General features: G+C 47.5%; 1 protein-coding gene across 1 annotated transcript in view; it reads left to right on the top strand.

Moving 5' to 3' along the window:
* LOC140460054 (uncharacterized) overlaps positions 1-12,885 on the top strand; it is a 137,724-nt gene that overhangs the window by 11,670 nt on the left and 113,169 nt on the right. Inside the window, exon 2 of the mRNA XM_072554460.1 lies at positions 10,259-11,686. Within this exon, the coding sequence (XP_072410561.1) occupies positions 10,640-11,686 (1,047 nt within the window). The 5' untranslated portion in view covers positions 10,259-10,639. The remainder of the gene's footprint in view (positions 1-10,258; positions 11,687-12,885) is intronic.

Here is a 12,885-nt window from a genome sequence, read left to right as displayed (position 1 = left end):
TCTTACTGTATTCGGTGAATGCAGAAGTGTGGTTGTGAAGACTGGACTTTCAGAGCAGCTTTCAAAGATGTTTTGCCCTTACTGGGACCGGAAGAAGTTACAATGAAATCTTTTGTTTGTGAGACAGCAAGCAACTAAGTGAGTACATCTGGGATTTTGGGGGAAAGTGGGAATTCGTTGCACTTCAAGGATGAAGCCCTACCTTATCCAGTCATTTCTGCTGGTGGCTGAGACTAGGCCTTGAGCTTTGGGGGAGTAGGTTTAGGACAGAGATGAGGAGGAGGAAGTGAGGGCTGCTGCTTTTCCCAGAGAGTAGTTTATCTGCGGAATTCTCTGCCCAAGGAAGCAGGCTCCAAAATGCCCTGGTCCTAAGTCTTTGATTTGATATACCCGTGACTGTAAACTTTGAAGTGCTTTGGTTAACTGATGCAAATATTTCCCACTTGTCCAACATACAGTGTCAGCTGTTTCATCATTGGGATGGTTTTGATTCATCTACTCTTATTAGACAATATTCATGACAATGTATACGAGGTGATTCTATATAAGCAAGTTGTAGACAATTAAAAAAGGCCGACCAGGCAAGGAGGTGGTTAACAAACCCAGGGCATCCCTCTTAGAGTATGCATCTTGTTTGTTTACAAATTAAACACGCTTCAGATCTTTTCCTAGCTGCTTTCCAAAAATCTGGGTGCCACCAGGTTTGAGTGTTAACAATAATGTACATAATCAACTGAAATAGGCAGCAGCAAAGAATGAACACAAACCAGTCCAGTAGGGGTCACCCACATTTTGGTTTGAGTATTGAGGGATTACCCTTTTTGAGGCCCCTGTGATATCAGTACCATACCCAGGCTAATGTGCATTGAAACCAGATTGAAGTGTTAACTTTTCTGCAAACTTCTACCTGTGTGTGTGTGTCTCTCTGTAACATTTTCCAACTTGCTTCATATCTCAGTTTGTCAGCTTTTGTTTATTCCTTCCTTCCTTCCAAGGCTAGCGAAGCACACACTTTCCAGAACAGTCCAAATTAGGGAGTTGAGCCTCACAAATCCTGGCTATGACACATAGCTGCTTAACCAACTGTGCAAGCTCTCAATATCTGTCAGCCGTTTCATTTGCAAATCGAACACTGTTTTCAAAGCAAGTTGTTTGTGTCTCTGCATGAGTCCACAACCCAGGGGAAATCCAACGGAGTCTTTAATAGTTGCCCAATGTGTCCTGTATGCTAAATTAACTCAAGTCTGGATGTCCTGAAGCGAGCAATTATACTTATTGCAGATTTCTACTACCCAATTAAGACTAATGTCGGGCACTCGAATGGATTGGTGGCATTTTATATAATTATTCCCGACAGTGTGGAAACGGGCCCTTCAGCCCAAAAAGTCCACACCAACGCTCCGAAGAGCAACCCACCCAGACCCATTCCCCTACATTCACCCCTGACTAATGCACCTACTACGGGGCAATTTAGCATGGCCAATTCACCTAACCTGCACATCTTTGAACTGTCGGAGGAAACCCGTTCAGACACGGGGAGAATGTGCAAACACCACACAGACAATTGCTCGAAGCGGGAATTGAACGCAAATCACTCAAAGTTACATTTTCCAAAGAAGCCTGTTGTTCTACAACCTAGAGTTGTGTGATTTTAAATCCAGGTTAAAGTGGATTGGCTATGCTAAATTACCCATAGTGCCCAGGGATGTGCAGGTTAGGGTGGAACGGTCATGCTAAATTACCCATAGTGCCCAAGGATGTGCAGGTTAGGGTGGATTGGTCATGCTAAATTACCCATAGTGCCCAAGGATGTGCAGGTTAGGGTGGATTGGTCATGCTAAATTACCCATAGTGCCGAAGGATGTGCAGGTTAGGGTGGATTGGTCATGCTAAATTACCCATAGTGCCCAAGGATGTGCAGGTTAGGGTGGATTGGTCATGCTAAATTACCCATAGTGCCCAAGGATGTGCAGGTTAGGGTGGATTGGCTATGCTAAATTCGGCATCAGGTGTATTACTCAGGGTTAAATGTATAGCAATAGGTGTGGGTGGGTGACCCGTGAGAGAGTCGGTGAGGCCTCGTGGCCTGCTTCCACATTGGAGATTCTCTGAAGAGAGGGGGCTATGGAAAGTGTGTTCTCCGCCCCTTCAGCCGCAGCGCATGCGCAGCGCGGGGGCTTGCTGTCGGTCTTACCCTGCCCCCTTTGCCGTCACTTTTCCTTGCCCCGCCCCTGGTTCCTTTATTGACGTCACAACGCGGAAGTCGACCTGTCAAAGTGAATCTCCCTCCATCTGGACAACTCTTCATCCTGGGAGGGAGGCAGAGATGGAAGGAGGCGAAATTGTTCACTTGTAGCAACTGGAGTGAATCCAGGGAGGGAGCAGACTCCGCAAACTCTGGTCTGTGTCTTAATTTTCCGGGTGAGGAGGAACTGAAGAATCGATGTTGGGAAGGCGGAGGGGTAGATAGTTTTCTGTTTTGATCTTTAAAATGAACCCGATTCCCACCACTAACTGCAACAGGTGTAAGTACAGCACATGCAATTTTCCTCATTGCAGCTTCAAGCCAGTTTTGCGTCCTCTTTTCTTCCTACGCCTTTGCTCCAGCACAGTCAGCTTCCTTCCCTCATTCCCATCACCCCGCCCTGATGTTCCAAGCTGACCCTCAAAAGATCTGTTTGTCTCTCCATTCTTTTTTGTGGGTTTTGAAAACTTTCCCAATCCTCTAATTATAAGAGTTGGGAAGTTATGTTGTAGCTGCACCAGACATTGGTTAGGCCACTTTTGGAATGTTGTGTGCAGTTCTGGTCTCTCTGCTGGAGGAAGGATGTTGTGAAACTTGAAAGGGTTCAGAAAAGATTGACAAGGATGTTGTCAGGGTTTGAGCTGAATAGGCTGGGGCTGTTTTCTCTCGAGCGCCAGAGGCTGAGGGGTGACCCGACAAACTTTTATAAAATCAGGAGGGGCATGATAGGGTAAATAGACCAGGTCTTTTCCCTGGATGGGTCATAGTTTTAGGGTGAGGGTGCGTGCAAAGAATGAGCTGCCAGAGAAAGTGGTGATGGCTGGTACAATTGTAACATTTAAAAGGCATCAGGATGACATTGACTGCATTGGCGCCACCTCGTGCTCCCACGAGTAAGTTGAGCAATTCATCAACTTCACGAACACATTCCACCCTGACCTTAAATTTACTTGGATCATCTCTGACACCTTCCTCCCCTTCCTGGACCTCTCCATCTCCATTAATGACGACTGACTTGACACCGACATTTTTTTACAAACCCACCGACTCCCACAGCTACCTGGATTACACCTCTTCCCACTCTACCTCCTGCAAAAATGCCATCCCGTATTCCCAATTCCTCTGCTGTATCTGCTCCCAGAAGGACTATTTCCACCACAGAACACACCAGATGGCCTCGTTCTTAGAGACCACAATTTCCCTTCCCACATGGTTAAAGATGCCCTCCAACGCATCTCGTCCACATCCCGCACATCTGCCCTCAGACCCCACACCTCTCACCGTAACAAGGACAGAACGCCCCTGGTGCTCACCTTCCACCCTATCAACCTTCACATAAACCAAATCATCTGCCGACATTTCCGCCAAAAAGACCCCACCAGGGATATATTTTCCTCCCCATCCCTTTTCCACCTTCCGCAAAGACCGTTCCCTCCGTGACTACCTGGTCAGGTCCACACCTCCCTACAACCCACCCTCCCATCCTGGCACCTTCCCCTGCCACTGCAGGAATTGAAAAACCTGCACCCTCGCCTCCATCCAAGGCCCTAAAGGAGCCTTCCACATTCATCAAAGTTTTACCTGCATATCCACCAATATCATTTATTGTATCCGTTGCTCCCGATGCAGTCTCCTCTACATTGGGGAGACTGGATGCCTCCTAGCAGAGTGCTTTTGGGGACATCTCTGGGACACCTGCACCCATCAACTACACCGCCCTGTGGCCCAACATTTCAACTCCCCCCTCCCACCCCCGACACCTCCCACCCCCGACACCTCCCACCCCTGGACGCTTGGAGGAAGAACGGCTCATCTTCCGCCTCAGAACACTTCAACCCCAGGGCATCAATGTGGACTTCAACAGTCTCCTCATTTCCCTTTCCTCCACCTCACCTCAGTTCCAAACACTCTGCTGCCATTTTCACTATTTTCACTTTGCTGTACCTCATCCTGAATGGTCTGGTTCATGCTGATTAACAGGCTCACACTCAAGTGACATCCAATTGGACACAGTGGACATTGGAAAGATGTTTCCATTGGTGGGAGGGAATAGTACCTGAGGACACAGCCTAAGGGTAAAGGGAAAGCCTTTTAGAACAGAGATAAGGAGAAAGTACTTCAGCCAGAGAGCGGTGAATCTATGGAATTTAATGCCGCAGAAGGCTGCAGAGGCCAGGTCACTGAGGATATTTAAGACTGAGACAGATAGGTCCTTGAGTATCAAGGGGATCGAGGGCTACGGGAAGAAAGTGGGAGAATGGGGTTGAGAAACTTATCAGACACTATTGAATGGTATGAATAGACCTGATGGGCTGAATGGCATAATTTCTGCTCCTCTGTCTTCAGTCACTTGCTGTCCTGGACACAGAGTGAGAAAATTGGGAGCAGGGGTAGGCTATTTGGTCTTTTGAGCCTGCACCAGCATTGAACACATCATAACAGGATATGAATCTGCCTACATTTAGGTGGAGAGACTGGGACTTTTTCACTTGACCATGGGGGGTTGAGAGGGTGACCTTATTGAGGTTGATAAAGGATATGGATGACGTTAATGGTGGGTGTCATTTCCCTCGGTGGCGGTTTCAAGATTAGGGTGCGAACTTTCAAGGTGAGAGGAGAAAGATTCAAAAGAGACATGAGGGACTCTATTTTTCTTTTTACACAGAGTGGTTTGTGTGTGGAATGAATGTCTAGAGGAAGTCGTGGATGCAGGTACAGTTACAGGACAGGCTATAAGGGGTGAATAGATTATTTCGGGTGTTGTGAAATTGGTTCCGACTACGTAGTAATAGAGTCACGGAGTTGCAGAGCACAGAACCAAACCCTTCAGTCCAGGCTGTTCAGATATCCGAACGTAATCTAATGACCCATTCGCCAGTATTTGATCCACATCCTTCAAAATCCTCCTTAATCATGTCCCCATCCAGATGCCTTTTAAATGTTGTAATTGTACCAGCCTCCACCACTTCCTCCAGCAGCCCATTCCATATACACACCACCCTCTGTGTGAATGGGTTGTCTCTTCAGTCTGAAATATATCTTTTCCCTATCACCCAAAACCGATGCCCTCTAGGTTGGACCTAGATGTCGGTAGATTCATATCCAGTTATAATTCGTTGAATGCTGGTGCAGGCTTGAACAAACAGATGGCCTACTCCTGCTTCCAATTCTTGCCCCCTCTGTCCAGGACGGCAGGAGAACATAATTCATCGGAGCAGAAATTGGCCATTCAAGGTCTGCTCTGCCATTCGATCATGGCTGATAGGTTTCTCAACCACATTCTCCCACTTTGTCTCCATAACCCTCCATCATCTTGATGCTCAAGAATGTCTCTATCTCAGTCTTAAATGTCCTCAGTGACCTGGCCTCCACAGCCGTCTGTGGCAGTGAATTCCATAGATTCACCGCTTTCTGGCTGAAGAGGTTTCTCCTTACCTCAATTCTAAAAGGTCTTCCCTTTACTCTGAGGCTGTGCCCACTAGTCCTAGTGTCTCCAGTCAATGGAGACACCTTCCCAACTTCCACTCTTTCCAGGCCATTCAGTATTCATTACGTTTCAGTTAGGACACCCCTGCTTGTGGGCCTATTAACCAGCATCAACTGCATCCTTCAGGATGAGGTACAGCAGGGATTAGGTTCAGCAAACTGAGAATGGAGGGAGAGTGTGTGGGATAGAGATTTTCAACTTCTAAGGAATAAGCATGGAAAGAGAGTTCACTATAAATTAGAACTGATCAGGTGGGCTGATTGGCCAAAGTGTGGTAGATGGAGTTTAAATCCGAGAAGTGTGTGGTTTGCATTTTGGTTAAGCAATCCAGGCAGGACTGACACGGTAAAGGGGGATATTGCAGAACAAAGAGACCTTAGAGTGCAGGTTCATAGTTCCTTGAAAGCGGAGTCACCGGTAGACAGGATAGTGAAGAAGGCATTTGGTATGCTTTCCTTTATTGGTCAGTGCATTGAATATAGGAGTTGGGAGGTCATGTTGTGGCTGTGTAGGACATTGGTTAGTCCACGTTTGGAAAACTGTATTCATTTCTGGTCTCCCTTTTTATAGGAAAGACATTGTGAAACTTTGAAAGGGGTCGGAAAAGATTTACAAGTCTGCTGTTTGAGTGACAGGGAAAGGCTCAAATGGCTGGGGATATTTTCCCGAGAGCATTGGAGGCTGAGGGGTGACCTTATAGACGTTCATAAGGGGCATGGATAGGGTGAATATCCAAGGTCTTTTCCCCAAGGTAGGAGAGTCCAAAACTAGAAGGCATACGTTTGAGATGAGTCGGAATTTTTAAAGGCATCTGAATGGGTACATGAATAGGAAGGGTTTAGAGAGATGTGGGCCACATGCAGGCAAATTGGACTAGATTAATTTAGGATATCTGTTTGGCCAGACAAGTTGGACCAAAGGGTCTGTTTCCGTGCTGTATGACTCTAATCTCCTTCGGTGAAAGCAGAAGTGTGATTATGGAGGCTGGAGTTTCAGAGCAGCTTTCAAAGATGTTTTGCCCTTAATGGGAGCAGAAGAAGTAACAATGAAATCCTGCATTTGTGAGTACATCCGGGATTTTGGTGGAAAGTGGGAATTCAATGCACTGTGGGGATGAAGCTCTACCTATTGAGTCATTTCCGCTGGTGAATGAAACCAGGCCTCAAGATTAGGAGGAGTAGATTCAGGACAGAGATGAAGAAGAACTGTTTTTCCTGGAGAATAGTGAATCTGTGGAGTTCTGTGTCCAAGGAATCAGTAGAGGCAGCTTCATTAAGTATATTCAAGACACAGTTGGAGGTGGTTTTTGCATGGTAGGGGAATTAAGGGTAGTTGGGACAATGCAGGGAGGAGGAGCTGAGACAATAGATAGATCAGCCATGATCTTAATGAATGGTGCAGCAGGCTAGATGGGCCAAATGGCCTACTCCTGTTTGTATTACTATGAAACTACAAACCTGCATCTCCCATGGCTAACCCACCTAACCTCGACTTTCTGGGCAATTTAGCATGAACAATCCAAACCAAGGCCAGTGAGCAATGTAGTGATGTGGGAAATGAACTTCAGAGAATGATAGAAAGGGACAAGGAGTGTAAATATGCCAGCAATCAAAATTGGATTCTAAAGATTACAAAAATTGAAACCAGAAATGGTATCTGAATGTGTGCTGCATTGTAACAAAAGTAAATGAGTTGACTGCATACGTTGAAGAGAATAATTATGATCTGAGACTCCTTACAGAAACATGGCTTCAGGATGACAAAGATTGGATCCTGAATATCGAGGGTTTGGTCATAGGGGAAGCGAGGTAAAGGTATAAGGTTGGTGCTGCTAATCAAAGCACTGATCACAGGGTAGTCTGGTGTCAGCTCGGATTTCAGGTCCTGATTTCTCTGTCCTCTGTTGATCTCCCTGTTCCTACAGAGTAAGATGTCGGTCTGTTGTCAGCTCTGCTGGATTTCTGCTGAAGCTTTGCCCCCCCCCAACTTTTTTTTGTCACATTCTGGAACAATAAAGCATTCAGCCAATCAAGCCCCAACCCACATATCCCAGCCTGTCAACCATCCAGACACACAGTGTAATCATAGCAGGGAATCACACAAGAAAAATGAATCCAAATTTGAAACAAATAGGTGCTCTTGTTTAATGTTTGTTCATTCGGAAGTAAACCAGAAATGGGGGTCTCCTAGGATTCTGAGACTGTCATACTTGAGGAATTCTCTCTCTCTTACATCTATCTATGAGAACCCAGCTATGATTTACAACAATATTTACACCAACAGAAATAGACAAAGATGTACAGGATGGAAATAGACATTTTCTCTCTCATGCGCGCACACACACAAGTCCACGGGAGTGAATGTATATTTGCAGAGCTGAGCTGAAATGTCACTTTTTGTTATCAAAATTTAAGTTATATGGAGAAGGTGCCTTCCAGGGATTTCTGGGATTTGCATATTAATGAAACCTGCAACCCATTTGTAAAGATGAAAGGCTTAAAAACCCAGGTTTGTTCAATGTATCATTTCAGTGGCAGGACACTGTCATCTTTTTCTATAAATTCTATGTATTATGATCTTATTCTCCACAATCACCTGATGAAGGAACAGCGCTCCAAAAGCTAGTGCTTCTAAATAAACCTGTTGGACTATAATTTGGTGTTATGATTTTTAACTTTGTCCAGGTTAGGGGGGATTGCCTATGCTCAATTATCCATAGTGCCCAGGGATTAGATTACTTACAGTGTGGAAACAGGCCCTTCGGCCCAACAAGTCCACACCGCCCCGCCGAAGCGTAACCCACCCATACCCCTACATCTATATCTACCCCTTACCTAACACTACGGGCAATTTAGCATGGCCAATTCACCTGACTTGCACATCTTTGTACTGTGGGAGGAAACCGAAGCACCCGGAGGAAACCCACGCAGACACGGGCAGAACGTGCAAACTCCACACAGTCAGTCGCCTGAGGCGGGATATGAACCCGGGTCTCCGGCGCTGTGAGGCAGCAGTGCTAACCACTTTGCCACCGTGCCGCCCACATGTGCAGGTTAGGTGTGATAGTCAGTGAGTAGAGCAAGAGGTGTAGGGGAATGGGTGTGGGTGGGTTACCCTTCGAGGGTTGGTTTGGACTCGTTGGGCTGAGTGGCCTGCTTCCACGCTGTGGGGATTCTGTGAAGGAAAGGGATTCCTGCAACTGTGCACCTCACCTCGCCCTGCCCCTTTTGTTTCGCCCCTTCTCCCTCCCCCTCCCCCACCCTCGACGCATTGATGGCGTCACAACGCGGAAGTGGTCCTGTCAGTTTGAGTGAAACTCCCTCTCTTTGGGCAACTCTTTGTCCTGGGAGGGGAGGGGGGAAATCTATTCACTTGTGGCAGTTGGAGTGAATCCAGGGAGGGAGCAGGCTTGGCAACCTCAGGTATGTGTCTTAATTACCCGGGTGAGGAGGGACGGAAGGATAGCGTGGGGCTGTTTTCCCCATCACACCAGAGCCTGAGAGGTGACATTATAGACTTTTATAAAATCATGAGGAGCATGGATAGGGTAAATAGACAAGATCTTTCCCTTGGGATGGGGGAGTCCCGAACTGTAAGGTCATAGGTTCAGGGTGACGGCAGTGGGGAGATGTAAAAGAGACCTCAGGGGCAACTTTTTCATGAAGAGGGTGATGCGTATATGGAATGAGCTGCCAGAGGAAGTGGTGGGGGCTGGTACAATTCCTACAGTTAAAAGGCATCTGGATGGGCGGATGAATACAAAGGGTTCAGATGGAGAGGGGCCAAGTGGTGGCAAATCATAGAGATGTACAGCACGGAAACAGACCCTTCGATCTAACTCGTCCTTGCCGACCAGATTGCCAACCCAATTTAGTCCCAGCACCCAGCCCATATAGGGGCTAAGTGATAACAAATGTGACTAGATTAATTTAGGAAATCTGGTCAGCTCGGACAGGTTGGGCCCAAGGGTCTGTGTCTGTGCTGTGTGACTCTAATCGTCTTCAGTGAAAGCAGAAGTGTGGCTGTGATAACTGGACTTTCAGAGGATGTTTTGCCCTGTTTGGGAGCAGAAGAGTTTGACTGAAGTGTATCGGTATTAATGCCTTGACGTCTCATTTTGCTTCCAACTTTCTTGGGTCGTTAACCATTTTGTGTCTGGTTCTTCCTCAAGAAGCTGCATTGCAGGTTCACCCTAAATTGACACTTTTTTTTGCTTCCCAAAAGCAGACCTGCTCACTCTTAGCAATATCCCAGTGTTGTGAAAGATATTAACTTTCAGGTGGAATTATCCAAAATTCAGAGAGATGTCAGTCTTGATGTTTTTTGCTCATCTGCCCCTGTAAGATCCTGAATCAGCACCTTCAGGAGAATTATTTAGATTGGAGTGAGAACAGAGGGGGAGAGAGAGTGGGATTGTGCTTTCAATTTTGTGGAGAAACAAGAATATTCCACAGAAGGTAGAATTGCTTGTTCTGAATTCTACCCTGCACTGACAGTGATGACTTTTGCAATCTCTTTTTAAACAGTGTATTTGAAGATTTGAAGATAGAAGTTTCAAAATCAACGCATGAAGTTCTTATGCCCGAAACGTTGACTCTCCTGCTATTCGGATGCTGCCTGACCTGTTGGCCATTTCCAGTACCACACATTTCAACACTGATCCTCCAGCGTCTGCAGTCCTCAGATTGACGTCAATGACTTAATCCATCGGGACCGGAAAGAATTTTCAACTGAGTCTGTGAGAAGGAGCAAAGCGTTTTGGTTCCTGTTTGAGTACGTTTTCAGCATCAGTGGGACTGGATGAGAGACCCTACCATTGTAGCGCATTGAGTGTGGGGCATGTAGCAGCAGGAATTGACAGCAGGGAGGGGCTGGAAACTTATTAGTGTGCAGCTGAAGCTTCGGCCATGGAGAAACCCGAGGAATCCCGCCCCGTGGAGAAACGGTGCAAGTGCAGTGATGGCGGGAATGGCTTCCATTTCCCGTCTGCCCTGCAGATTCATCAGCACATCCACACAGGGGACAGGCCATTCTCCTGCCCTGAGTGCGGGAAGGGCTTTGCCCAGACCTCCGCCCTGCTGAGGCACCAGCGGACCCACACTGGGGAGAGGCCATTCCCCTGCCCAGAGTGCGGGAAGGCCTTCAGTAATTGTTCCGACCTGCTGAGGCACCAGCGGTCCCACTTGGGGGAAAGGCCCTTCAGCTGCCCCAACTGCGGAAAGAGATTTACCCAGGCCTCCCACCTGCTGAGGCACCTGCGGGCCCACGCAGGGGAGAGGCCGTTCTCCTGCCCTGAGTGTGGGAAGAGATTTACCCAGGCCTCCAACCTGCTGACCCACCGGCGGACCCACACAGGGGAGAGGCCCTTCAGCTGCCCCGAGTGTGGGAAGGCCTTCAGCAATTCCCCGAACCTGCTGAGGCACCAGCAGGTCCACACGGGGGAGAGACCCTTCAGCTGCCCAGATTGTGGGAAGGCTTTCAGCGACTCCTCTTCCCTACTGACCCACCAGCGGACCCACAGTGGGGAGAGGCCCTTCAGCTGCCCCGAGTGCGGGAAGGCCTTCAACAATTCCTCTTCTCTGCTGACCCACCAGCGGATCCACACTGGGGAGAGGCCCTTCAGCTGCCCCGAATGTGGGAAGGCCTTTAGCAATTCCCCCAACCTGCTGAGGCACCGGCGGGTCCACACGGGGGAGAGGCCTTTCAGCTGTCCCGAGTGCAGGAAGGCCTTCAGCAATTCCTCAAACCTACTGAAGCACCAGCGGATTCACACGGGGGAGAGGCCCTTCAGCTGCCCCGAGTGCAGGAAGGCCTTCAGTAATTCCTCCGCCCTGCTGACCCACTGGCGGGTCCACACGGGGGAGAGGCCGTTCAGCTGCCCCGAATGCGGGAAGGACTTCACCCGCTCCTCCCACCTCCAGAGGCACCAGCGCATTCACCTACCATCGCAGGGTGTTTGAAGGAGCAACGGCTGAGTGTCATTATCGACTGGACTATCGACCCAGTTCCAGGTGCTCCCGGGTTTGAATCCCACTGCAGCAGATGGCGCTATACAGGGTACAGGTTGAAATTGCCGAGTGAGGCAACACTTCCTCTGGGTTAAGGCTGTACCAAGGACCCAATTAGAAAGGGACATCTCAGTGCTGATCAATAGTAAAGAAAGTGGTGGGGCGAAATGTGTGCGCTTTGATTTTGAGCTGTTCAACAAGCAACTTTATCTCTGCCTTTTTGCTGAGGAGATCTGAAGTTGTAACAAAGTTGGGTCGCAATAAAGGGTTACCTGAACTTACTGCCGGGCTCAGACTCTCATTGAAAGCTTTGAGCGCCAAGGGTTTTTTGTTTTAAAGCTGCTCATTTCTTTCAGCCTCCTGCACTAAGCTTCCAATGTCACGTATCAGATGGAGTCGTGAATGAGCAGCCAGTATCGTGAGAAATTGTCAATTTTTCAGGAGTGCAGAGAGTGTCATTTCATCGGCGTTGTAAGATTTCTTGGCAGCATCAGGAGGTGTGGGCTGTGTTCGCAAGAAATTATGTGGAGGAGCCAATGTTGGACTGGGCTGGATAAAGTTAAAAATCACACAACACCAGTTTATAGTCCAACAGGTTTATTTGGAAAGCACTAGCTTTCGGAGCACTGCTCCTTCAGCAGGTAACTGTGGAGCAGAATCATAAGACACAGATTTTATCGCAAAAGATCACAGTGTCATGCAACTGATAGGATATATTGAACAAACCAAGATTGCTGTTAAGTCTTTCACCTTTTAGACTGAGTTGCAGGTTTCAGTTCATTAATCTGTAAATCCCAGAACTACTATTAATTCACGTTCTCGAGATGACTTAAGGTTTTTTATTTTAAAAAGTGACATCTCAGCCCAGACAATGCATTAAAAGTGTGAGGTTCAAGTCTGACAGTATCCCAATCTTGAATCAGACTGGTTCTAGTTCCAAAGTAGGAATTTATAAAATAATACATGGATTGACTGCCTGCAGTTTGTGCACTTTTTGAGCAAAGTAGAATGTATCTGCAAACATAATTTTGCCAATATAAGTTTGCCCAAAAAGTGATGTGTGAATGCATGTGTGTAAGTGTGTGTGTGCATGCTTGGTAAAGTGAGAGTGTGATGGAGTATAAGCCTGTGAGAGTGTTGGGGAT

This window comes from Chiloscyllium punctatum, chromosome 36 (genome assembly GCF_047496795.1).
Source record: "Chiloscyllium punctatum isolate Juve2018m chromosome 36, sChiPun1.3, whole genome shotgun sequence".
Lineage (NCBI taxonomy): Eukaryota > Metazoa > Chordata > Chondrichthyes > Orectolobiformes > Hemiscylliidae > Chiloscyllium > Chiloscyllium punctatum.
Note: the sequence above shows the minus strand (reverse complement) of the source record. Positions and strands in the feature narration are given on the sequence as shown.